We start from the raw sequence: 27,882 nt of genomic DNA, 5'->3' as shown, positions 1-27,882 counted from the left end.
TACCTGTGGTGAGTGAATCAAGGACACAAACCAACAGAGTAAAAAATAAGACCATTTATTTTCAGTTCCCAAAAGTAGTCAAGTTAAAAATTATATTCGCAAACCATGGGCTGGTGTTACCAGAGCCTAATTTCACATCACAAAACAGAGTCACTGACCACCAACAAGACAATATAGTCTGTACAAAACTATACAAAGTCAATCTAGTACACAGAGAATAAATGACTTCAGAATCAAGTCCACCGCTTGGAACTTGCTGAACCACCTTGCTAAACCTGACTACTCAAGTGCAGGACATATCAGTCTGGGGTCCTGGGGCCCCCCAGGTGCACGTTTGGGTTTTTACCCTAGCACTACACAGCTGATTCAAATAACCAACTAATCATCAAGCTTTGATTATTTGAATCAGCTGTGTAGTGCTGGGGCAAAAACCCAAATGTGCACACACACACATATCAACTCCAACCATGGCCCCTGCAAAATACATTTCTGGGATCATTCACCCACCTGACTCGGAGGGGAATCTCAAGATAAAATTGGTGGTCATTTTTAACACAAGGATCATGAGAGGCTGAGGCCGTCATGAGTTTCATCCAGGTTCTGACATTCATGTGTAAATGGAGAGAAGCTGGGGAATATTTGACTTTTTTTTATGTAACTAGGCAAGTCAGTTAAGAACAAATTCTTATTTACAATGACGGCCTACCGGGGAACAGTGGGTTAACTGCCTTGTTCAGGGGCAGAACGACAGATTTTTACCTTGTCAGCTCCGGGATTCGATCTAGCAACCTTTCGGTTACTGGTCCAACGCTCTCACCACTAGGCTACCTGCCGCCCATCAGTGCTTTGAAGGGCTAATGGGGTTAGGAAAAGCTCAGTTGCTAAAGCTTGTCCTCCAAACAGTTTGCATGAAGGGTGTTGTTAAGGTAGCTCCAGATATAAGGTCTGAGACACTCATGCCACAAGCACAGTTTGGATAATGCTTCAGTCAGTGAAGGGGCACTTCACCATGGCACAGGCCATTTGCTACACACGACATACAAAAGGATACAGAGGTCAGCCAGTTGTACAAGGTGAAAATGATCTCTTGAAGGAGATTCGAGAGGGACATGATGAAATTGAAAAATAACTGAAGAAAATCGGGCAGAATTCATGAACACACGACAGTACTACTTCTGCCTCCTCTCTCTACTCACACTGAATGACATACAGCCCAATGAACACACTACGGGATCAGACTAGTTTGGACTTATGACTGACAGCACAATGCAGCACTACTTAAACACTAGTAATGGGGGGGTCTATACGGTTACATATCGGGATATATTGTTTTGACAATATCGCACTAGTTGGCTGTACCTGCACCAAAATGCCAGTATTTTTCCTTCATATCTTGTTCTCCGTCTTCTTTTGTATTCAGCACTTTTATTTCCATGACTGATCAAAACTCGTTTCTCATGGATCTCTCTCGTCCCTCTGCAGAAGATATATGGTGAGCAATATGTTTGGAACATCGACTCAATAAAATCACAGTATTGAATCGCAATACATATAGAATCGTGATAATCACAATACACATCGTATCGGCACCAAAGTACCATGCTAATATCGTATCGTGAGGTCCCTGGCAATTCCCAGCCCTATTGAACACAGTTTATATTGATCGTGAGAGACTACCATCAACAAAACAGCCCCTTGTAGGGTACAGTAGGAGATGGAACAACTAAACATTTCCCGCTTGGACACTGTGACACTAGTGAAGGATTATGATAAAGGCTTTGACAGATTGTCAAGGTATATCAAATACTCCTTAAAGACGATACCTTTTCAATGATGTTTCATCATTGTGTTTATATATTTTTTACAATCACAGAAATAGAAAATACTGCATTCTAACAGCCGTACATCTCTCTGCACGTAAAAATGGAGCGACGCTATGTGGATTTGCTGACAGAAAAGGTCTGTTATGGGAGCCTCATGCCTTATACAAGTTCTACCTCTGCTGGCCTCTGTCTGAACTGCGGCTGGTTCCAGACAATAGGAGGGGACAGTTTTCCAAGGCCTCTCAGCAAGGCTCATCCAGTGATGGTATGGTACACATATAGGTGATATTTAGTGGGGAGTTCAAGTGTTTAAGTTTTAACAGAGAAGTACTAGAGCCCAAAACGAGCTGGGGTGCGCTTTGGGGTCATGGGTGCCTCCTCCTTCCTTCCTGGGGTGCAGATTTTCACAGCCCTATTGAGACAAAAGAATAAACAATTGGCAATAAAAATAACAAGAGAATAAAAAAAAAAAAAACTTGCCATGTCAAACATAATGGGACAGGCTAGTAGGGAGAGGACAGGCTAGTAGGGAGAGGACAGGCTAGTAGGGAGAGGACAGGCTAGCAGGGAGGGACAGGCTAGCAGAGAGGGACAGGCTAGCAGAGAGGGACAGGCTAGCAGGGAGAGACAGGCTAGCAGAGAGGGACAGGCTAGCAGGGAGGGACAGGCTAGCAGGGAGGGACAGGCTAGCAGGGAGGGACAGGCTAGCAGGGAGGGACAGGCTGACAGCAAAATCTATAATCTTTAATTACAGCAGCGCAACACCCTGACACTACCCAGCATTCTCTCCTCAGTCCTCACACACACCAGCAGCAGCAATTACAACCATCAGGTCATAACCCAGGCCTTCCCTTCAGCCCTCAGTTCTGACGTAAAGCTTTGAGCCCACTTATCTGAGTAAGGGTGGGGGGTTGCTGAATGACAGACAGGAACCAGATCAAAATGTGTAGTAGAAGTGTTTCATGGGGCCCCGGCACGGTGAAGGGACGCTTGTGTTCACAGGCAGAGGAGGACAAAAGCAGCTGAGAGCCCACGAGAGCCGGCCATGTTTACTATCATAATTCTGAGGCACTCGTTCTCTAATCTATTCCTTAAACCTCCGTGTTTTAATGTTATTATTTTGGAGAATGGCTGACAGACACACACACACAGACTGATATAGCAATACATCTGCTGATTCATTAACAATAAAAGTGTTATTTCTTTCCCCCCAAACCCATTTCTCTTTTGTGAGCCTTGTGGAACGGGTGCAAAATAAAAAATGTCCTTTCTAATTTGAAAATTAACGCTGGCTCCTTTCTCCCCTCTGCTGTGGCACCATTTAAATTGCAGCAGTAATGGGGGTCAGCCAGGAGTCAATATTATTTATTTTTGTCTCGTCTGGAGGGACTGGAGGTGAGAAAAGCTCATCATGGAAAGTGAGAGAGGTAGAAAAGACAGAGAGGATAAGAGAGAAGGAGAGGCAGAGAGAATTAGAGATGGTAGAGAAGACAGAGAGGATAAGAGAAGGAGAGGCTGTGAAAATTAGAGAGATGGGTAGAGAAGCAGCTAAATGAACCAGTTTCTACGACTCGGAAGGGGCCGATTCTGGAAAACTAACATTGTTTCCCAATGAACCCCATTGTAAAAGAGCAAACTTCGTTGTTGATTTTTTTGTTATACAGAAATAACAAAACATGCAGAAATGCTGCTGTTGTTGTTCAATGTACATGTAGCCAGGTCAAAATTCACAACCTATAGTTCACAATGCTCCCACGTAGGGAAATAGAGCCTGCGAGAAGAGCCCTGTGGATTCAGGCTATTCAGGGTGGGAGAGTGGGAAATGTAGGGACGCGGTGTCCAATTAGGCTACACGTAGCTATGTGTGTAAAAAACATTTAATCACAGGGAAGACATTTAACTTGTTAAGTACAGTCTGTTTGTAACTCCACTCACTACTTGTAGCTGTATAGTCTGTTGTTGACCTGGCTAGCTTAATGTACTGGTTGGTAGGTAGCTAGCACTCACATGGCTAACGTTAGCGCCGTCATGAAATGGGGCATGAGGGAAGCCTTTCAATATTACGTTTTTCTAAGTAGCGGGAACACTTGGCAATGTTGAAAAGTAATCTTTAGACATGTACTTTTATTAAATGTAGCTTTGTAATTGACTAAAACAAGCAGACAACAGGAAAATTGCTTTGAAAAAAGGTCAAGATTTTGCTGTGAGCCAATTGGGTAACCAAGGTAACCACAGGTTGTTTTCCCCACAGGCGGGTGGGGCCGCGGCGGTCTATTTAATAGCGACTGGGACTATTGTCCGAGTGAAACCTCTCTGTGAAGAATAGATGAAGGTAAATGAGTGTATACCTGACGCTGCCCACGTTACTCTTCCTGTCCTGATCCTCTCTCCTGCTCCTCAGTTGCTGCTCCGCCAGAGACATCTCCTCCTCCATGTTAGTGATCTCCTCCTTGGCCCGCCGCCGGTTCTCCTGCACAGAGAGAGAGGAACAGAGGGGTGTGAGGAGAGAAAAGGACAGAGGGAGGAGGAACTAACCATGAGACGTAGGGAGGGAGGAAGTAAGGGCCCGAAGAGCTTACCATCCTGCTCTTCCCTGCCTGTTTGACGCTGTAGAACATGGGCCCCAGCTCAGCCAGCCACTCCCCATCCACTGCAGTCACACACTGCATGTACTCCTACCGGAGGGACATCAAACACAGGTTACAACACAGTAACAGAGCTAGAAGGCTGATATATATGACAGCTCTTTCTGGTGAGTCAAGGTGTAGAACATCTTCATCTCTGAACAGTCCAGATCATGGCGTAGCTGTGTGGAGGCTGGGTCTGTTACCTTGGTGGTCATGACCAGCTCGTGGTAGGTGATGTAGTCTGGGGTGTAGCCCATGCCAAACAGAGAGCTGGTGGGGTGGAGGTGGCAGGGCATCCCTGTCCTCACGTTCACATACTCCCCTATGCCCTTCAGCTTGGCTGCCTGGTGGAAGTAGGCAGCACAGATACACTTCCTGATGATGTCCCAGTCTGAGCCACAGGACACCAGGTTCATCCTCTGCTGCACCATGATGTCCTTGAGCTGGGAGCGGACCTCGCGCACCTAAAACACCCACACACAGAGACACGTTAGCTACCGGAGAACCAACACAAGAGGACATTCAATACACATTGCTCAGTGTGTGACTATTGTGATGCAAAGTGGGAATCAAGTGCATTTCAATCCTAAGCCAGGGAGACTGGTCAGAGAGGGTAAAGGACAGGGGCGTGGTTTGACCTTTCGCATGGCCTTGGTGTGGATGAAGTGTTCGTTGCACCAGATGCTGGAGTAGTTGTTGTTCTTCCACTGCAGGTAGACGTTCAGGTAGGTCAGGTGGTCACTCTCTGGGACCGAGAACTTCTCCCTCACCTGGTCACTCTCCTCCTCACGACCCTGGAAAGGTCAGGACACAGAGGAAATACAGGGGTCACACAACTGTCCAGTGAGTAATGTGAATTTTTCTTAATAACAGAAAGAGAAACAAACATTAGCAACACATTAAGACATTAATCGGTTGGCGATCTCAATGACATCTACCTTAGGCCTGTAGAAGATGGCCGGTACAGACAGCATGGAGACGATGATGAGGATGTCAGCACTGCAGCCCATGTCACATGATACGATCAGCATCTTGGACAGAGCCGGGTCCAGAGGGAACTCCACCATCAGCCTCCCAGTGGGCGTCAGGGAACCTGAGGGGTACACAAATAATAACACTTCCTGTCTACAGACAGAGGAGAGGGGGAACACAATACAGGTGACACCTTCCTGTGTTGACAGTGGAGGATGGTTGTAAAAAATATTTACATCAAACTTTGCCAGCTCTGATTTAAATGATTACATGACAGACTATAAAGGAGCTTAGAGGGAAAGTGCAGAGGCAGAACAGGCTGTATTGGCCAGGTAAACCTTAATCAGAGATAATCTGCCGTTAACACACCACACAGGCAAACGTCAAAAGTCCTCCACAGACACCAAATCCCCTAATCCCCAGGGATCTGGCTCAGATGAGACAGAGATGAGACTCAGCCAGTTAAATGTAACAGAGGATAAAGCACTATGCAATTACTCCACTACCTACACCCCAGTGCTACCTAGCTCTGTACTTTACGGTGTGCAGTGCATGTACATACCAGTGCATGTACATACCATTACAGCAACCTATTGACTAGATCCATCATCCAAGTCTCTCCTCGCACATGAAGTAGTTATTGTTAATCTGTTGGCTGTATTGTTGGTGGGGAACACATACTTATCCCACCCTATTTTAACATTGTTTTCTAAGATAAATTATTCTATTTGATCAGTTTGTACATTTGGTGGCCTAATCTTGAGTGATGTGGTCCAGGCCAGGCCAGGGCAGAGACCCACCTGTGTTGTCCAGGGCCCCCAGGATCCACAGCTGGTACATGGAGTTGAGCATGTTGTCCTCAGGCGGGGGGTCCATGAAGTGGAAGAGCAGCAGGTCCTGGACCCCCAGGGATTTGAGCAGCAGCACCACGTTGGCCAGGTTGGTCCGCTGAATCTCTGGGATGGTGGTGGTCAACATCTCATTCTTGTAGGCGCTCTGGGTGTACAGCCTGGATGGACAGAGGAGGAGAGAAGGAGAGATGGCGTGACAGAGACAACGACAGTGGGGAGGTTATTGAATCATCTAGCAGACACACCATTTTTCTAAACGCACAAATGCTCCATAGAGTGACAGGTCTGGAGACGCTGTCTTCACCACCTGGTTAAACCCGCTCTGCTTGGCACCGACATGACTTCACACAGTGCTCACACCTGTAACAGTGGCACCGTGACTGAGAAGCCTCCGTTTCCATGAAAGCTGAACTCTCCCCAACTGACATTTAGAGAAGGGCAAAGAGACAGGCCTACTGCACATTATAAACATTTAACCAAGCTACTTATGAGGTATTTACTATCCAAGCTATTTAGAGCAGCTCCCATTGCTGCTTCAGACTGATATGTCTGGCCTAACAAAGCATCTCTCAACCATTTCAGTTAGTGGCTAATCCCTCTGAAGTGTGTGCATTATGAGGGAATGATGTGTTTGTTTACGCCGGGTTGTGTGAATGTCCTCGGGGCTGGAGATGTGTGTGTGTGTGTTTACGCCGGGTTGTGTGAATGTCCTCGGGGCTGGAGATGTGTGTGTGTGTTTACGCCGGGTTGTGTGAATGTCCTCGGGGCTGGAGATGTGTGTGTGTGTGTTATGCCGGGTTGTGTGAATGTCCTCGGGGCTGGAGATGTGTGTGTGTGTGTTTACGCCGGGTTGTGTGAATGTCCTCGGGGCTGGAGATGTGTGTGTGTGTTTACGCCGGGTTGTGTGAATGTCCTCGGGGCTGGAGATGTGTGTGTGTGTGTTATGCCGGGTTGTGTGAATGTCCTCGGGGCTGGAGATGTGTGTTATGCCGGGTTGTGTGAATGTCCTCGGGGCTGGAGATGTGTGTGTGTGTTATGCCGGGTTGTGTGAATGTCCTCGGGGCTGGAGATGTGTGTGTGTGTTGGGTGCAGAGTCACAGCTAAGAGGTGCTTTGAGTAGCAGATTCGCCACACAAGTCGAGTCACCCAGCACGGCGCACACACCTCACCTCCCGCCCCTCCAAACGCCTAGGCCCCACATACTCTAAAGCTCCACTCCAAAATTGATTCTTCACAGATCTGAGAGTGTGTGTGAGGGGAGGGGGGTAATCTTGGTAGAGGGCGCTTTTATAAAATTCCCAGCTCATTTACAAGGCAAAACAATCACGTGTCTGGTGTGTGCCACCATCTCCCTCAACTTGGGGAAGTATGACAGATAGGAAAAAGGTCATGTGAAATCTCAGAGAGAACAGGCTTTTGTGTCACATTTTCCCTGCTGTAAACAGAGTTAAACTGCATGAAATCCTGTGGAGATTAGGATTCTCTCTCTCTCTCTCTCTCTCTCTCTCTCTCTCTCTCTCTCTCTCTCTCTCTCTCTCTCTCTCTCTCTCTCTCTCTCTCTCTCTCTCTCTCTCTCTCTCTCTCTCTCTCTCTCTCTCTCTCTCTCTCTCTCTCTCTCTCTCTCTCTCTCTCTCTCTCTCTCTCTCTCTCTCTCTCTCTCTCTCTCTCTCTCTCTCTCTCTCTCTCTCTCTCTCTCTCTCTCTCTCTCTCTCTCTCTCGTAAGATATTCAGAACTTTCCTTCGGTTTTTTCTTTCTTGGTGGCATTCTTTGGTTTCTTCTGTGCATGATTAAGATTATTATACACTGCTCAAAAAAATAAAGGGAACACTTAAACAACACAATGTAACTCCAAGTCAATCACACTTCTGTGAAATCAAACTGTCCACTTAGGAAGCAACACTGATTGACAATAAATTTCACATGCTGTTGTGCAAATGGAATAGACAAAAGGTGGAAATGATAGGCAATTAGCCAGACACCCCCAATAAAGGAGTGATTCTGCAGGTGGTGACCACAGACCACTTCTCAGTTCCTATGCTTCCTGGCTGATGTTTTGGTCACTTTTGAATGCTGGCGGTGCTCTCACTCTAGTGGTAGCATGAGACGGAGTCTACAACCCACACAAGTGGCTCAGGTAGTGCAGCTCATCCAGGATGGCACATCAATGCGAGCTGTGGCAAGAAGGTTTGCTGTGTCTGTCAGCGTAGTGTCCAGAGCATGGAGGCGCTACCAGGAGACAGGCCAGTACACCAGGAGACGTGGAGGAGGCCGTAGGAGGGCAACAACCCAGCAGCAGGACCGCTACCTCCGCCTTTGAGCAGGAGGAGCACTGCCAGAGCCCTGCAAAATGACCTCCAGCAGGCCACAAATGTGCATGTGTCAGCATATGGTCTCACAAGGGCTCTGAGGATCTCATCTCGGTACCTAATGGCAGTCAGGCTACCTCTGGCGAGCACATGGAGGGCTGTGCGGCCCCACAAAGAAATGCCACCCCACACCATGACTGACCCACCGCCAAACCGGTCATGCTGGAGGATGGTGCAGGCAGCAGAACGTTCTCCACGGCGTCTCCAGACTCTGTCACGTCTGTCACATGTGCTCATGTGCTCAGTGTGAACCTGCTCTCATCTGTGAAGAGCACAGGGCGCCAGTGGCAAATTTGCTAATCTTGGTGTTCTCTGACAAATGCCAAATGTCCTGCACGGTGTTTGGCTGTAAGCACAACCCCCACCTGTGGACGTCGGGCCCTCATACCACCCTCATGGAGTCTGTTTCTGACCGTTTGAGCAGACACATGCACATTTGTGGCCTGCTGGAGGTCATTTTGCAGGACTCTGGTAGTGCTCCTCCTGCACAAAGGCGGAGGTAGCGGTCCTGCTGCTGGGTTGTTGCCCTCCTACGGCCTCCTCCACGTCTCCTGATGTACTGGCCTGTCTCCTGGTAGCGCCTCCATGCTCTGGACACTACGCTGACAGACACAGCAAACCTTCTTGCCACAGCTCGCATTGATGTGCCATCCTGGATGAGCTGCACTACCTGAGCCACTTGTGTGGGTTGTAGACTCCGTCTCATGCTACCACTAGAGTGAGAGCACCGCCAGCATTCAAAAGTGACCAAAACATCAGCCAGGAAGCATAGGAACTGAGAAGTGGTCTGTGGTCACCACCTGCAGAATCACTCCTTTATTGGGGGTGTCTGGCTAATTGCCTATAATTTCCACCTTTTGTCTATTCCATTTGCACAACAGCATGTGAAATGTATTGTCAATCAGTGTTGCTTCCTAAGTGGACAGTTTGATTTCACAGAAGTGTGATTGACTTGGAGTTACATTGTGTTGTTTAAGTGTTCCCTTTATTTTTTTGAGCAGTGTATATATTTTTTTTGTTGTGTGGTAGAATTAAGTATTTAGGTTTTTTCGTATCGAAATTACCTTGATTTTGGCGGGGATGGCTTCCAGAATTGGAATGCCGTCCCTGTCACTTCGGCACGGCTTTAGGTGTGTCACTGAAGCTACTGTCACGGTGGAGGAGTTTCTGGTCGCCGTAGGAGAGAAGGTAGGATACGATAATGTTGCGTATGCGTCACGGATGAATAAAGCGGTGGTGGTATTTCTTAAGGAAGAGCGCCTTGTTGATCGTATGGTTGAGCAGGGCGTACTTCTTAAGGGAATGTTTATTCAAGTTACCCCGCTTTTTTCTCCGTCAACAAGGGTAAAGATTTCAAATGTACCACCGTTTATTCCAAATGAGCTATTGGAGCGCGAGTTATTGCGCTTTGGGAAGTTTGCAAGCTCAATTAAGGTTGTTCCGTTGGGTTGCAAACACCCGGCGTTGAAACAGGTTATGTCGTTTCGGCGACAGGTGTTTATGTTTTTGGACTCACCGGAGCAGACTTTAGAGATATCGTTTAAAGTCAAGTATGACAATAGAATGTATATGGCGTATGCTAGTACGGGTAGTCAACGGTGTTTTGAGTGTGGGGATGTTGGCCATAAGCGACATGCTTGCCCGAAAAGGGAGAAGGCAGAGGGAGGGGCGCAGGTGGTCATCGTAACGCCTGGGCCCACTGATGTAGGGAGAGGTGGGCTGACAGTGGTTGAGCAGCCACAAGCACCTGTTGCTGAGGAACAAGTTATCCGTGTTGAGGGCACGGAGTTGCAACTTGTATTAGAGGGAAATGTTATGCAGCAGAAAAATATTGTTGTAGAAGGTAAGGATGGATCTGAAGAGCCAGTTCCTCAGACTGGTGAGGAGGTGCCCAGTACGAGTACTGGGGCACAGGAGGGGGTTCATATGGAGTTAATCTCAAAGGTAGTGGAGGAGATGCCCACTACGAGTAATGGAGTACAGGAGGGGGTTCATGTGGAGCTAGACTCCAAGGGAGTGGAGGAGATGCCCACTACGAGTAATGGAGTACAGGAGGGGGTTCATGTGGAGTTAATCTCACAGGTAGTGGAGGAGATGCCCACTACGAGTAATGGAGTACAGGAGGGGGTTCATGTGGAGCTAGACTCCAAGGGAGTGGAGGAGATGCCCACTACGAGTAATGGAGTACAGGAGGGGTTTCATGTGGAGTTAGGCTCCCAGGTAGTAGAGGAAATGCCCACTACGAGTAATGGGGTACAGGAGGGGGTTCATGTGGAGCTGGGCTCTCATGTAGTGGAGGAGATGCCCACCACGGGTAATGGGGTTCAGGTGGGGCTAGTCTCCCAGGTAGTGGAGGAGATGCCTGGTACGAGTGATGGGGTGCAAGTGGGGAGTGTTGAAAGGGATGTGGTAGAGGGGAGTCAGTGGTCTGTGGCCTCAGCTGAGGAGGATCAGGAGAAGGATATGGATATCTCTTCTGATATGACAGCAGCTGGTGAGGACTCAATTTATGATCTAGAGGAGGTAAATGGGTTTCTGGATCAGACTTTTGGGAAATCTGTAAAATTGGCAGAATATTTTGATGTTGATAAGTTTGTGAGGTCAGCTGTGATGTTACAGAAGACGGTGGGGTTGGACCAGTTGAGTGAGAAGAAGCGGTTTCGCTTGAGGAAATTTGTTACTGCTGTTACAGCAGCAAAAGGTGGTGGGAAACGTGGTCAGGTTAATAAGAAAATATTTAAATAATGATGATGATCATGCTTCATAGGGTGTCTTTTTTCTCTATGGTTTCTCTGTGGTATCTTCTGCTTTTCCTTTCTCTTTTCTACATGGAGGTACTAAGGGTGGGCTCTCTCAATATTAATGGGGGAAGGGACAGAAATAAGAGGGCTTGGGTTTTAGAAGAAATAAAACAGAAAAGGCTTAATGTAGTTTTCCTACAGGAGACACATAGTGATGAGGATAATGAGGTTGACTGGGGAATGTGGTGGGAGGGGCAGCATATACTCAGTCATGGTACTAATTTCAGTGCTGGGGTGGCCATCTTGTTTTCCTCAGGTTTAGGGGTGACTGTGATATCTACAACAGAGATTGTCAAGGGTCGGGTTTTATTGGTCAAGGTGGATGTTATGGGGTTTTTGTTTGTTTTTTGGAATGTTTATGCTCCTAATGAGGGTACCGAGCGTCTTGTTGTGTTTGATAAAATAAAAGAAACCTTAAGACAGTGTGACCAAGAGGGGTGTATGGTTGTAGGGGGGGACTGGAACTGTACTGTGGATTTTACTGTTGATCGCAACGCTGAAGAACCTCACCTGCGGTCAGCCACTTTCCTGTCTGGCTTACTAACTGAGTTAGAGCTTTCTGATGTGTGGAGAGTAAGGAATGCAAAAGTTAGGCAATACACATGGTTGAAAGTGAATGAAGGTCGTGTCAGTGCAGCAAGGTTAGATAGGTTGTACGTATCTGATCAATACTGTAGTAGGGTTGGAAGGTGTGCCATTACTCCTGTGGGTTTCTCTGATCATCACATTATAACTGTTGATATTCACTTGTCCTGTCCACGAAGGTCATCACCTTACTGGTATTTTAATGTTAAATTGTTACATGATGTCAAGTTTTGTGAAAGGTTTTTGTTGTTTTGGGAAAAATGGAGGGTTACAAAAGGGAATTTTGAGTCCTTGAGACAATGGTGGGATGTTGGGAAGGCCCAAATACGAGTATTTTGTCAACAGTATACTGCTTTGTCTCAAATTGAAGTTAAAGAGACTATCAATGCCCTTGAACAGGACATCAAATCAATTGAATTGAAGCTGCTCACTCAGAATGACCCTGGACTAGTCATGAACTTACAGGACAAGAGACATGAACTGAGGTCGTTTCTGCATGAAAGAGTGAAAGGTGCCTTGATTAGGTCTCGTTTCGCTTCCCTCAAGGATATGGATGCTCCTAGTGCCTTTTTTTTTAACCTTGGACAGTCGAAATTACAACGTAAACCGATGGTCTGCCTTCGTCTCCCTGATGGGAAGGTGACCACGGATGACAGTGAAATGCGTCAACATGCCGTGGATTTCTACTCTGCCCTCTATAAGGCGGAGGATTGTGACTCTCTGTGTACTGAACAGTTGTTACATGGTCTTCCTAAATTGGGACCTGAACAGAGAGTCGCATTGGACTCTGACATTACACTGCAAGAGCTGTCCACAGCAGTTATGCAGCTCTCAACAGGCCGAGCCCCTGGCATTGATGGTTTACCATCTGAGTTCTATAAGCACTTTTGGGGGTCTATGGGGGAGGATTTTTATGAAGTGGTGTGTGAATCTTTTCATGAGGGTTCTCTTCCTGTATCCTGTCAACGTGCGGTGCTTTCACTGTTGCCAAAAAAGGGGGATTTGGCTCTCATAAAAAATTGGAGACCTGTTGCTTTGCTGTGTGCAGAATATAAAATAGTTTCAAAATGTCTCTCAAACAGGTTGAAAGAGTATCTGGGATTGTTGGTCCACAAGGACCAGTCCTACTGTGTACCTGATCGCTCAATTGTTGACAACTTGTTTCTGATAAGAGATGTTCTAGACATTTGTAAACTGTCTGATGTAAATGTGGGTTTACTTTCTTTGGATCAGGAGAAGGCTTTTGACCGAGTGGACCACCAGTATTTGTTCAAAACGATGAAAGCCTTTGGGTTTGGGGATGTTTTTTTGTCTTGGATGAATTTACTGTATGCTGGGGCCTCGTGTATGGTGAAGGTGGGGGGTGGTTTGAGTTGCCCCATCCCTGTCCAAAGGGGTATCAGGCAGGGATGCCCAATTTCAGGGCAGTTATATAGTCTGGCGATTGAACCAATGCTTTGTTTTTTAAGAGCGAAGCTTACTGGTTTCTCTGTGCCAGGTGTAATGAAGGGTCCCACGATAGCACTGTCTGCGTATGCAGATGATGTGACAGTTTTTATTACAGGGGCTGAGGATGTTAAGGTTCTCTCAGACGCTTTAATGGTGTATGAGGGTGCCTCCTCAGCTAGAGTCAATTGGGGAAAGAGTGAAGCGCTGTGGGCAGGTCAGCTTCAGATAGGGTCCGCTCCACGGTTACCAGGGGGGCTTCAGTGGGGCAGAGATGGGATGAAGACATTGGGTGTTTTTCTAGGCTCTGATGTCTTTCAGAAAAAGAACTGGGAGGGTGTAGTGGAGAAAGTGTGTGCCAGACTGTCAAGATGGAAATGGGTGCTACCCCAGTTGTCTTATAGGGGAAGGGTACTGGTAATTAATAATCTTGCTGCCTCTACCCTGTGGCACAGACTAATGATTTTGCAGCCACCAAAGGGTCTGATACAAGAGCTTCAGAGGACCCTTGTCAATTTCTTCTGGTCTGGACAACACTGGATCAAAGCTGCAGCTTTGTACCTGCCACTGCACGAGGGGGGGCAAGGCCTGGTGGACATTTCCTCTAGGATCATGGCTTTCCGGCTTCAAGCAGCCCAGAGACTGTTGTACAGTGACGGTTCTAGCTGGGTCGACACAGCCTACGCACTGATGAGGAGAGCAGGCTGTTTGGGCTTAGACAAGCACCTTTTCCTCTTAAAGCTGGAGGGGGGTGAGATGAATGGCCTGACTCCATTCTATGAGTCTGTTATGCAGGCTTGGAGGATTCTGGTCAAGTCCCGTAAGGCCGGCACGCTACCAGGGATGTGGCTTTTTGAAGAGCCTCTTTTTTATAACACTGCCATCCAGTCCAGTGCTCTGGGTTCAGCCAGCCTGCGTTCATGCCTGTTAGGTGTCGGGTGCACCAAGCTGGGTCATCTGATGCAGAGCAGGAGCAGATCGTTGGAGGAGCTGGGAGAAAGAGCGGGGATCCGATCATCTCGCCTACTGAGGAAGGTCGTCGCTGAGGTCTGTGACTCCTTGCCAGTGCTTCATCGTCAGTATGTGACTGACATTTCCAAATCTGATCGGTGGAAGGAGGGTCTGGATTATGTGTTCCCTGCACTGATTGTTAGTGCTGCGGTGGGGGCATTTGAGGAGGACGTGGGGATGCTGCTTTCCTTCGATACCCCGGAGCTGGGGGATTTCAAGGAGGTGGGAAAGAAGGCCATGTACAGAATATGTGTAAAGGTGTCCCATGCCTCTTCCCTGGAAGGGGTAAAATCGACGAGGTGGGCGGGTGTGCTTGGTCCAGGTGCTTCCCCAAAAGGCTGTTGGCGATCATTATACAAACTGCCGATTGATAAGAGGACAGCTGACCTCCAATGGAGGATCATACATGGAGCCATAGCCACCAACATGCATCTGGTACACCTGGACCCTACTGTTGGGGAGGGGTGTCCATTCTGTGCAGAGTCTGAAACTCTGGCACACCTGTTTTTACTGTGTCCCAGGTTGGTCGGGATGATTGACCTGATCACTGACTGGTTCTCAACGTTGGGAGAGGTTCTCTTCCCAACTGTATATATTTGGGCCAAAGTACAGGTTCAGTCAAAAGGGTGTCGTTGTGTTGCTTAATTTTGTGTTAGGGGCAGCAAAATTAGCGATATGGAAGACCCGAAAGAACAGTATTCGGGGACAAGGGTCTGTGGATGTGGTGGGAATGCTGGAGGGAATGTTGGCAGCGAGACTAAGGGTTGAGTTTGCCTATTATAAACTTGTCAACAATATTGATCTGTTTTTGAGTATATGGGGTATTCAGAGGCTGTTGTGTTTAGTTACTGTGGAGGAGGAGTTGGAGTTGTGTTTTTAATTGATGTGTAACTGTGGTTTTGTATGAGTATTTATTGTGTGGTGGGCTCCCAGACGAAAGACTCTCTCTCTCTCTCTCTCTCTCTCTCTCTCTCTCTCTCTCTCTCTCTCTCTCTCTCTCTCTCTCTCTCTCTCTCTCTCTCTCTCTCTCTCTCTCTCTCTCTCTCTCTCTCTCTCTCTCTCTCTCTCTCTCTCTCTCACTCACTCACTCACTCACTCACTCACTCACTCACTCACTCACTCACTCACTCACTCACTCACTCACTCACTCACTCACTCACTCACTCACTCACTCACTCACTCACTCACTCACTCACTCACTCACTCACTCACTCACTCACTCACTCACTCACTCACTCACTCACTCACTCACTCACTCACTCAAGCAGATCAGAGGCCTGGACAGCCCGTCTGAGGGGAGCTCTGATGTGCATCAGCCAGAGGATGAAACACCGGCGGCGGCATTACACACACACAATCGCGCTTCAGATAGCCGTGCTGAAACTGGTGTCTCACCATACAAAAGGATGCTAATGTTTGTATCGGGCTTTCTACCTTTTTGGTGGATAGGAGCGGTTGGAATGAGATAGCAGGCAGAGTGAGGAGAATTGTGTAATTCAGCCTGTTTATTCCTGTATCTAGGCCCAGATAGACATGAAAGGGGGAAGATATGGCTGATCTAAGGTTTAGTTCCAGACTGCTTGAGTCAGATGTAGGAGTACTTATCTTTCTAGAAGACAGGACACTCTTGACATAGACCAGTGTCAGTGAATACTACTTCCTGCTAGCCCTGACTGGAACACTCTAACATCACACCAAGGTGACACCTTCAAATAACTGCCTTTCATTACACCTTCATTATGGCACCATACTTCTCTACCACAACTGGAGGACAAAGGCAGCCCTCTGGAAACTGAGGAAGGTGGGAGGACTGCACATTTGGAGTGTGAGACTGCGCGTGTGTGTAGACAGTGACTTACCTGTAACACTGGCCCGGCCCTGTACGTCCTGCTCTGCCCGCACGCTGGTTGGCGTTAGCCTGGCTGATGGGGTACACCTGCAGGGCATCCATGCCAATGCGAGGGTTGAACACCTGTCAAAGAGAACACATCAGCATCAAACACAGAGAAATACTATCTTAACATGGCTTGTCTTATCATTTGATAGTCTGGGGAAGATAGTGAGGGTGATAGGGTACCTTGAGTTTGCAGTATCCAGCATCCACAACAAACATGATACCATCCACAGTCAGGGAGGTCTCGGCGATGTTGGTGGCAACGATGCACTTCCTCACACCATCTGGAGCCTGGCAGTTAGAAAACATAACAAAGACATTACCTACACGTCACTTTACCAGTAAGGAGGACGAGTTCCTTTTTGTGTTGGGTATATGCATTCCGACTACCTAATAGCAAGTATGCTTGTGTACAAAGGATACTGCAGTATGTAAAGATTTCAAACTGTACATGTTAGTGTAACAGTAACTGGGTGTTATTGGTTACCTTCTGGAAGATCTTGGCCTGGAGGTCAGAGGGCAGCTGGGAGTAGATGGGCAGTACAGTCAGAGGAGGGGCGCTCTCCAGATCCTCCAGACGCTCCACAATCTGGTCTGACGTCACCTCGATGTCCTCCTGGCCAGGCATGAAGATGAGGATGTCTCCACCCATACCACTAAGGTGGATCTGTAGGGCCTGCTTCACTGCTGCCTCCACATAGTCTTCCTGGGGAGTCTGCACTCATAACACACAACACTGTTAGAATACACAGCAACCACACACTACCTTGGTACAAATAACAGTAGTCTTACTCCATGACTAAACCGGGCCCGCGGCTGCGTCTTCCATTCTGCGCATGATCATTTTGCCGATCCCCACCAGAAGCGATCATGACACGCAGGTTAAAATACCAAAACCAACTGTGAATCAATTATATACATTTCGTGGAAGGTCAAAACACATGAAACATTCAGCTAGATAGCTGTTGCTAGCAGTTTGTCCAGGGATGTTATTTTACCTGACATGCAAATGGTCCTCTTTTTAGCTGGTTCTTTGTACATTTTTTTACAAATTAGTATGTTTCTCTACTCTGACGATTAATCTACAGACAAAAGTGAAACCAAGTTAGTTTTTTAGTTATCTTTGATCAATCTCTCCTTGTTCGTCTTTAAAGCCCCCATGTGGGTTTGTATCTTTGTGAAAACCAATAAGAGGATGGAAGAGTAGTGTGGATGAAATTATTGAAATGTGGCCGTCTAGTCAGGGTGTAAGTTATTATACAAATGAAATGGCTGTGTTGAAACAAATAATAATAAATAGATGTTGAATGGAGAGTTGGACACAATACCTTGCTGAATAAGATGTCTACAGGGAATGTTCTTCCTGGAATGTGGAATATGGGAACGTTGCCGAAAAATGCAGCAAATTTGTCAGAGTCCATGGTGGCTGAGGTGACTATCAGCTTGAGGTCAGAACGCCTCGATACAACCTGGAAGAAAAAGACAGAGAGAGAGAGTTCTAATACTGCTTACAACAAGACAAAGCCTCAGAATAAAAAAACATGCAAAATAATCACAACTGAATAACATCCAGTGAGCTGTAAAAGTGTCTCTCTGGTCTAGCAGTCTAAGCCACTGTCCCTGGAACACATATCACTGCCGGTATGAGTTTGAATCCAGCCCACTGCTCTTTCAGCACCCTCTCTCCAACCTTTCACCTCTGTATCGCTCTAGCCAATAAACATACAAAATACTTTTAAAAAAAGGTATCTTTCTGACCTCTCGTAGCAGGCCGAACAGCACATCTGTGTTGAGGGAGCGTTCGTGGGCCTCGTCCATGATGACAGCACTGTAGTGGTCCAGATCTGACTCCCTGAGAGACTCTCTCAGCAGGATGCCGTCTGTCATGTACTTTATCACAGTCTTCTCCGACGTACAGTCCTCAAAACGGATCGCATAACCCACCTGCAAAGCAAAAAAAAAAAAATGGTTTAGTAGTGAACTACATATATTTACATTCCACGTATGAATTCCGGCATTCAAACGACAGTGCTACCGGCCAACCAAAGAAACGAGCTGGCGAGGACAGTTCCATTACAAGTTGTAGAATGGAAGCGGTGTACGATCTCTGAATCACCACTAGATGGCAGTGTTGCACAATATATGAATACAAGCGTCAACTCCATAAGGATAAAACCAAGACCGCACCATGACTCAACATCAATTGACAGATGACCTCTATAAAAACAGTGAACATTGATATCTGGTGAAAAAAAACACTTATTCGGTTCTGGAGTACTTCTGTTCCTCTATAAACAAGTTCATTGCAGTTCATAAACTCTTGCCAGGTCTGTTACACTGGGTTAACTGATAAGACTAGTTATACTCTTGCCAGGTCTGTTACACTGGGTTAACTGATAAGACTAGTTATCCACTGCTTTGACTGATCCATAGATCACTGTTTCTAAGATCTAGTTCATGTTTGTCTAGTGGCTCCTCCATAAGCCAGCTGAATGCTCACCTCCTCTCCCAGGTTGCTGCCCAGCTCCTCGCTGACTCTCTTGGCCACGCTCATGGCTGCCACTCTGCGGGGCTGGGTGCAGCCCACCATGCCGTAACTGGTGTAGCCGTCCTCGTGAAGGTACTGGGTCAGCTGGGTGGTCTTCCCACTTCCCGTCTCCCCCACCACGATGACAATGCTGTTGTCCCTGGACAGAATCACATCACAACCAATAACATTAGAATCCTGATGGGACTTTCGACCTTACGAAACTGTGGAAACATAAATAACGGCTTACGAAAACAGACTCAGAAGTGTATTTGTCAATGATTTACAAACGCTGTCTAACATTACCTAAGTCACCTTTAATGTGGTCATTCTCTAACCAAAGGTAAATCACATATGAACATTCTGACTTCACAGCCCCCAACTCCCCCCTTCATTGCCATACATGTCTTATCCTACACCCTGAATGAAAGCCTGCATCTGGGGTAAGGCTGGGGGTGATAAGTGGTCCCAGGACAGCCAGGCCGGGTCTAGTAGAGTAACTACCTGATGATGTTGAGCAGCTGCTGCCTCACAGCGAAGATGGGCAGATACTGCCTCTGCTCCAGCAGGGTCTTCTTCTTAGCAAACTCACTGCTGGCCTCACTCTTATCTTTCATGTGGTCTGCAAACTTCTGATTCGTTCTGGAGGGAAGAAGGAGAAGAGGGAGGGAGGGAATTAATGAGGTTGTTCTTGTCACATGTTCTTGTCACAACAGATGTTTAATAAACATTCAAAATGGACACAAAATAAGCCTTTAGTAAAGGGCTTGTTACCTGTAGTCCACCTTGCCATCCTCGCCCACTGGCTTGCCCCCAGAGCTATCCCCGTCCTCGGTCTTCTTGATGCCCATAATGTCACCCAGCTTGGTGCCTGCCAGCTCCCAGTGTTTCTGTTGAGCCTGGAGAAACAATCAAAATGACAGTCAGATATTCAGCCAGTAACCATACCATCAAGTACTGTATAGCTGTTTTAAACATTGCCTACCTTCTTGCGTTCCTTCTGCTCGCGGTGCTTGCGGACCAGCTGGCTGCCCTTGCGGGAGATGATGGCCATGTCAGAGGTGGCGTCTTTCACAGGGATGACAGGCTCCGGCTACAGCACAGAGAGACATCAGCAACAGTACGCATTCAGTACACAGCAACTCTGATAGTAAGTCTACTAGTTATTACTCAGCCAGTTCCAAATACTTATCAGCAGACTCTCACAATCCCTCAACAAGCCTGCAACAGCTCTCCGCCAATGGCTCAGACCTTAAAAGTATATACACTCCCCTACATATTTGGACAGTGAAGAAAAAATATATATTTGTCTCTATACTCCAACATTTTGGATTTGAGAACAAATGTTTTATATGAGGCGACAGAACAGAATGTCACCTTATTTACATAAGTATTTCAGACGCTTTCCTAAGAACCTCGAAATTTAGCTCAGGTGCATCCTATTTCCATTGATCATCCTTGAGATGTTTCTACACCTTGGAGTCCACCTGTTGTAAAAAATTAAATTGATTGGACATGATTTGGAAAAGCACACACACCTGTCTATATAAGGTCCCACAGTTGACAGAGCAAAAAGATTTAAAGAAGGGTACCAAACAATGTCTGCAGCATTGAAGGTCCCCAGAACACTGTGACCTCCATCATTCTTAAATGGAAGAAGTTTGGAACCACCACTCTTTCTAGAGCTGGCTACCTGGCCAAACTGAGCAATCGGGAGAGAAGTGCGTTGATTAGGGAGGTGACCAAGAACCGATGGTCACACTGACAGAGCTCCAGAGTTCCTCTGTGGAGATGGGATAACCTTCCAGAAGGACAACAGTCTCTGAATCACTCCACCAATCAGGCCTTTATTGTAGAATGGCCAGAAGGAAGACACTCCTCAGTATAAGGCACATGACAGCCCGCTTGGAGTTTGCCAAAAGGCATGTAAAGGACTCTCAGACCATGAGAAAAAAGATTCTTTGGTCTGATGAAACCAAGATTGAACTCTTCAGGCGTCACGTCTGGAGGAAACCTGGCACCCTCCCTACGGTGAAGCATAGTGGTGGCAGCATCATCATGCTGTGGAGATGTTTTTCAGCGGCAGGGACTGGGAGACTAGTCAGGATCGATGGAAAGATGAACGGAGCAAAGTACAGAGAGATCCTTGATGAAAACCTGCTCCAGAGTACTCAGGACCTGAGACTGGGGTGAAGGTTCACCTTCCAACAATGACCCTAAGCACACAGCCAAGACAACACAGGAGTGGCTTCGGGACACGTTTCCGAATGTCCTTTAGTGGCCCAACCAAAGCCCGGAGTTGAAACCAATCAAACATCTCGAGAGACCTGAAAAAGCTGTGCAGCGACGGGAGAAACTCCCCAAATACAGGTGTGCCAAGCTTGTAGCATCATACCCAAGAAGACTTGAGGCTGTAATCGCTGCCAAAGGTACACCACAAAGTACTGAGTAAATGGGCAGGAATACGTATGAATAAAATAAGTGAATAAATTTGCAAACATTTCTAAAAAACAGTTTTTGCTTTGTCATTATGAGGTATTGTGTGTAGATTGATGAGGGAAAAAAACTATTGAATCAATTTTAGAATAAGGCTGTAACATAACAAAATTAGGTAAAAGTCAAGGGGTCTGAATACTTTCCGAATGCACTGTATATTTGGCCTTGTGTTGTAGGTTATTGTCCTGCTGAAAGGCAAATTTGTCTCCCAGTGTCTGGTGGAAAGCAGACAACCAGGTTTTGCCTGCGCTTAGCTAAATTCCTCGCCCCTATTCCTCGCCAATGACCCATAACATGATGTAGCCACCACCATGCTTGAAAATATGATGATTGGTACTCCGTGTTGTGTTGAATTTGCCCCAAACATTTCTTTGCCACATTTGCTATTTTACTTTAGTGCCTTTATTGCAAACAGGATGCATGTTTTGGAATAATTTTTTATTGTGTACCGGCTTCCTGCTTTTCACTCTGTAGTTACTCCACAATACTACCCTAATTGACCATGTTAATGATCCATCTTCAATTTTCTCCTATCACAGCCATTAAACTCTGTAACTGTTTTAAAGTTACCATTGGCCTCATGGTGAAATCCCTGAGTGGTTTCCTTCCTTCTCTGGCAACTGAGTTAGAAAGGACACCTGTATCTTGGTAGTGACTGGGTGTATTGACATGCCATCCAAAGTGTAATTAATAACTTCACCATGCTCAAAGGGATATTCAATGTCTGCTTTTGTTTTTTCTTACCAATCTACCAATAGGTGCCCTACTTTACGAGGCATTGGAAAACCTCCCTGGTCTTTGTGGTTGAATCTTTGTTTGAAATTCACTGCGACTGAGGTACCGTACCCAGATAATTGTATGTGTGTGGTACAGAGGTATTCATAAAAATATCCTGTAGAACACTACTATTGCACACAGTGAGTGAGTCCATGCAACTTATTAAGCACATGTTTACTCCTGAACCTATTTATGCTTGCCATAACAAAGGAGTTAAATACTTATTGACTCAAGACATTTCAGATTTTCATTTTTAATTAATTTGTAAACATTTCTAAAAACATAATTCCACTTTTGTATTGTGTGTAGCAGTGACCCAAAATTTCAATTGAATACATTTTTAATTCAAGCTGCAACACAACATTTTGGGGAAAAAGTCAAGGGGTGTGACTACTTTCTAAAGGCACTGTATTTGGACAAATTCACTTATAGTGTATTCAATTCTGTGAAGGTTTAGTATTTGGTCCCATATTCCTAGCAAGCAATGACTACATTCAGCTTTGACCCTACAAACGTGTTGGATGCATGTGCAGTTTGTTTTGGTTGCGTTTCGGATTATGTTGTGCATTATTATTATTATTAACATTATGCCCAATGTTTGGAGTCACTTTCATTGTAAATGAGAATAGAATATGTTTCTGAACACTTCTACTTTAATGTGGAAGCTAGCATGATTACAGATAATCATGAATGAATCGTGAATAATGATGAGTGAGAAAGTTAGAGGCATAAATATCATACCCCCCTAAACAATGCTACCCTCCCGTTATTGGTAAAGGAAACAAAACACGAAGCAAATTTAACTTCTTTAGAAAAACTGCCCTAATGTTAGAAACAAACATCATTATGTTGTCACCCAGAGTCACATTTATTTATTTTCCAAGCTATAGAACACAATATTTTACATGCAGCAGGTTTTTAAAGGACCTAAGAGTGGTCTGCTTTGTGTTTTCATTTTTGCAATGGAAAAAAATATTGCGACACTGGTATCGTCAGAGCCATAGTGTCTCCTCACAAAACATTTGATCTCAAACCAAAATGCTGGAGTACAGAGCCAAATGAAAAGTTTTAGCTTCTCTGTCCAAATAAATAGGTAGGGGAGTGCTGGTAATTTCATTGGCCCATAACGTGCTGTAATGATGCATTACCTGCTTGGTGAAGACTATCCTCCCGTCCAGGAATGGAGGGACCAGGTTGTGAACCAGCAGGTGAACCTTGGCAGCGTTGTCCTCCTCAAAGTCATCATCCACCTCCAGCCTCTGGACCACTCCACTGGTCAGCATACGGTTAGTCTCCCAGCGCTCATTATCCTGGCAGGAGGAACACCACACACATCGTTAAACACAGACCACACACACACAAAATTCTAATCCACGGATGGTAATAACAATCAAAACGATAACTAAACGGGCTACATGCACCCAGGGCCGGAGGTGGTCATAGAGTAGCAACACAGTGCCATACCTCATTGATCTGTCGTCTCTGGGCAGAGATGCGTTTCTGTGTCTGCTTCTGCAGGATCTGCTCTCTCTTCTTCACATAATCCTCAGAGGTGGAGGTCAGTGGGTTGTGGAACTCGTCATAGCCTTCGTCCATCATGTACCAGTCTCTGTCCGCTTGCTGCAACACCACCGGGCAATAGTCAATACAAAGAAATGTGCATTTATTAATGTTGGGAAAGCTATCAATTTGTGTTACTGCTAAGACTCCACATGTCCACTCACCTTCTGGTCCTCCTCCCACTGCTGCTTCTCATCATCATTATCAAAGGCGATGCCATCCTCTCCTTCATTCTTACCTGGGGCACAGAGACACAATCCACAAACATCAGCAAGCCTTATCAGAGCATTAATAAGAGCTCAAACGTGACTGGGGGAAGAGGGAGAGGGGAAGGAGGGGCTTACCTTTCCCACGGGACAGACGAGGAGTGGAGCCCAAGTGCTTCCTGTCATTGGCCCATTCGTTGTACTTGTATGATGGGGTGGGAAGGGGCGTGTCATCAGGATACCGGCCTCTGACTGACCTGGGAACAGAAACAAGAAAAGTTCATTTAAAAGCTGAAAATAACACATTTCTAATAGCCACTGAAAATGTGTCTTTTAATAGTACTATAAAACCCAGTTAAATTAACATACGAGTGTTGAGCTGCAGTTGCTTACTTGTCCTTCCTCTCGCTCTCCCGTCCAGAGCGGGGGCTGCGCTCCGACCGTTCAGACTTGTCAGAATCCTTGTGTGAAGGGGCAGGAGAGGGAGATTCCCAGTGGGAACGGCGTGAGCTGGCATAGCCGCTGTCATCCTCATCCCAGCTGGTGCGCGAGGGAGTGCCATCTGAGTCAAAGGGTATGAGGAATGGAGGGAGAAAGAGTGCTTAGTGTATTGTAAGCATGACCTAAGGACCTTAAAGAACTGCCTATCCGGGGGTGAGGCAGGGTTACTGACCTTTGGGGCGTGTCTGGGGCGTTGGAGGCTCCTCTCTCTTGCTACCCCGGCTGATGCGTTCGGAGGACCAGCCTTCTCTCTGTGAGCGCTCACTCCTCTCACTGCGGTCTCCACGCTCCGACCGGCTGCTGCCGCCACCGCGGCTGTTACTGCGCTCCCGCTCATCTGCCATCAAAACAGTTAGTCATTACTTCAGTTACAAATACACAACAGATAGAAAATATTGCTATTGCCTGAATATTAACATTGTGCATGCAGATGTATACATTTTTTGCTCACCTCTTTCACCCCTTCGATCTCTGTCCGTATCTCTGATCCTCTCTCTGTCCTTCTCCCTCTCTCTGTTCTTGTCCTCTTTGGAGGAGGCATACATTCCAAGCTCACGCCGGTCTTTCTCCCTCTGCTGGTGTTTGCGACGGAACTCTTCGCTGACCCCTCCAGGGTTAGAGGGTGTCTCAGAGCCAGTCACACGGTATTTCCTGCTGCTTTATGAAACATAGAATAAAGTGTCAGTAAGACAACACTGCATGCATGACATCAGTTTAGATATGATCTCTTGATAGGGAGAGAGTATGTATTCTATGCCACTATGAAAAGAGGCTACAGTAACTCAAACCAAATCATTTCAAAACAACATACCTCTCTTTTTTACCACCTTGGTCCTCCTCATCTTTGTCTTCTTCATCAGACCCAGAATCACTTTTCCCTTCCTCCCAGTCCTTGTAGGAGGACACCTTGGATTTCTTGTTATTCCTGTCATCACTGTCAGCCTCAGCCTGCTCCTTGCCCTCACGCTCCTTTCTCTTTTGAGCTGCCAGCAGATCCAGGCCCAGGAGAGAGGTGCGTGGAGTGGGTGCACGAAAGACATGAGGCTCTACTGCTGCACTCTTCTTCTTCACGATCAGCCCACCGTCCTGCGCAGTGGGGTCACTGCCCTCCAGTCGGTGCAGCGACGCATCATCCTCCATGGTCTCAAACAACTGTCTGGATTGGATACCACATTTTTGGGGAGATTAGCCAACTACTAATTCTGTAACGTTACATATGGAAATTACATTAAACTAATCGAGCCAAAGTATAAAATTGCGCCCGAATAATTCACGGGATGTATTTTATATTGCTACAGTAGCTAACTAGCTACGCAGCTATTTAATCACTACTGTAGTTACACTAGCTACTTATAGTATATCTGTTACTACTACATCTAACGCCAATGAACGACCAGCAGAAACTATTATAACTGAATGGCAGACGTGACTTCAAATATATATATTTTTTAAGTAGCTATAGTACCCAGCTAGCTAACTGGATATCGCTCAGCCAATGAATTAATTAGCGAGCTAGCTATTACGTTACAAAAAGGAAATTAACTAATAGCTACGACTATACACCTGATATTACAGTTGTCAAATCCCATTCATAAACACCGGCTTGCTTACCTTAACAATAGGTGGTGAGTCTATCAAGATCCTGACACGCTAGCTAGTATGTTTTAAGCAAGCTAACGTTAGCTAAACCTGCCACATGTATGTATTGTAACTCAAAAAACGAACTTCAATTACATTAACAACCCGAGTTACTGGGAAAATACCATTCATGTAAGTACGAAACTGTGCCACCCACTTGAGATGATTCAAACCATTACGAAATAGCTATTATCTTTTGTAAATTATGCGTTTTTTGTTTACAAAGACAGAAGTCGCCATTGCTATCCCACAATTCCACGGGATATTCCTAAAAAAACTTTATTAAAACTCTGTATCAGAACAATGGACAATCTACTTTCTTCTTCCTGTGGTTTTCAGGCAGACTAGTTTCACATTGCTGCAATTTGCAGGTTGGAGTGCAATTTGCACATTTTTGTCACAAAAAAGGAAAAGCAGAATGGGGAAAAACTTAAATTGCACCACCATCTAACCCTGCACTTATACACTATGCCCCAAAATCCACCACCCCATCCAACTACTTTGGTCCTAAATTATCCTACACCAGGCCGTTGGCCTGGGAGGATGGAACCGCTTCTCTCAAAACTTCCTGTAGCTCTTTGGCACTAAAATCTCTCATTTCCGCTCCATCAGTGCAGTGCAGTTGATCACCATGGCTATAAACGCAAGAAATCCAACCATACTAAAAAGCTCTTCTATGGCTCTCTCTCTTCAGGCTTACTCACTGGGGACCTCCCAGTCAACTCACTCACCCTTGGGCTATCCTCTACTCTCTTCACTGCCTCAGCATATGAAACGTTCTGCCCCACTCGAACTCTGGCATTCTCAACCTGTCTCTCACAGGACACTTTGGATCTCCGGCTGTATGGGCACCCCCACAGTTGACACACAGTGCTTTCTCTATCCCAGCTGTACACTCCCTCTGACTATGCCCTCCTGCACATTTCTCACATCTTGGGACCTCTCTTCTACACACTGCTGCAACATGTCTGAATCCTTGGCACCTAAAGCACCGAAGTGGGTTCGGAACCCTCACAGAATGCAAATATAACCTAACCTGATCAGGTAGAAGCTCTGTGTCAAAGCTCGACAAGACAGACAGGGTATTCTCAGACTAGCCATTGCCACTGGGTCTACGTCTCACCAAACGGACGTTACAAACATATTCCCTTCAATTTGATCGACCTCTACACTCAATTCTACCCCATTGATCACCCCTTTTAGTTGTGCCTTGCTCCGGAGAGCAAAGCACACCACAGGTTGAGCCCAAACCACGACTCGAAGCACCTGATTCCTCTGGGAGGCAGATACACCAAAAATGTAAACAACTTTCACAGATCTAACCATTCCCAGTTTGTCCTTAACCCAGTTTGACAACATATGGGTCAGCCAAAACACAGGAATCCACTCTTACCAAAAATCTCACTCCTACTGTTCCAAAATCATCTTTGGTAGGATTCTCAGAGCAAACGTTGGAAGACTCTACCACACCTGTTGCCACATGTAGGCCCACTATATCCTGGACTGCACAGGAGGCTGCTGAGGGCAGAACAGCTCATAATGTCCAGAACGGCACAAATAGAATGGCATCAAACACATGGAACTCATGTGTTTGATGCATTTGATACCATTACACTTATTCTGCTCAAGCCATTACCACGAGCCTGTTCTCCCCAATTAAGGTGCCACCAACCTCCTGTGCTGGCTCAACTTCAGAGCTCACATCTGCTGACTCCATTTTGAGATCAAGGTTCTCAAGACAGCATGAAGGCCTATAAGTAAGACTACTTGGTTTGTAATCTGGAGATGTACAGTGGGGAG

General features: G+C 46.3%; 1 protein-coding gene across 3 annotated transcripts; it reads right to left on the bottom strand.

Moving 5' to 3' along the window:
* Positions 1-39: 39 nt before the first annotated feature.
* On the bottom strand, positions 40-26,352 carry LOC139563334 (pre-mRNA-splicing factor ATP-dependent RNA helicase PRP16-like). 3 transcript variants are annotated; one of them, XM_071381961.1, is made up of 25 exons: positions 26,056-26,352; positions 25,256-25,600; positions 24,896-25,101; positions 24,617-24,781; positions 24,337-24,505; positions 24,082-24,200; positions 23,902-23,975; positions 23,642-23,797; positions 23,326-23,487; positions 19,890-19,997; positions 19,679-19,803; positions 19,409-19,546; positions 18,878-19,064; positions 18,136-18,321; positions 17,706-17,846; positions 16,865-17,092; positions 16,561-16,668; positions 16,343-16,455; positions 6,223-6,431; positions 5,389-5,543; positions 5,089-5,244; positions 4,654-4,914; positions 4,403-4,498; positions 4,172-4,293; positions 40-2,235 (listed from the first exon to the last, which is right to left on the bottom strand). In XM_071381961.1, the coding sequence occupies exons 2-25, from the start codon at positions 25,582-25,584 to the stop codon at positions 2,154-2,156; spliced, it is 3,795 nt and encodes a 1,264-aa protein (XP_071238062.1). In that variant the 5' UTR covers positions 25,585-25,600; positions 26,056-26,352; the 3' UTR covers positions 40-2,153. The 3 variants fall into 3 exon arrangements, with proteins under 3 accessions (XP_071238062.1, XP_071238064.1, XP_071238063.1); XM_071381963.1 differs by having other exon boundaries at positions 24,896-25,098; XM_071381962.1 differs by having other exon boundaries at positions 26,240-26,305.
* Positions 26,353-27,882: the final 1,530 nt, after the last annotated feature.

Source organism: Salvelinus alpinus, chromosome 33 (genome assembly GCF_045679555.1).
Source record: "Salvelinus alpinus chromosome 33, SLU_Salpinus.1, whole genome shotgun sequence".
NCBI classification, from domain to species: Eukaryota; Metazoa; Chordata; class Actinopteri; order Salmoniformes; family Salmonidae; genus Salvelinus; species Salvelinus alpinus.
This window is presented reverse-complemented; position numbering and strand designations above follow the sequence as displayed.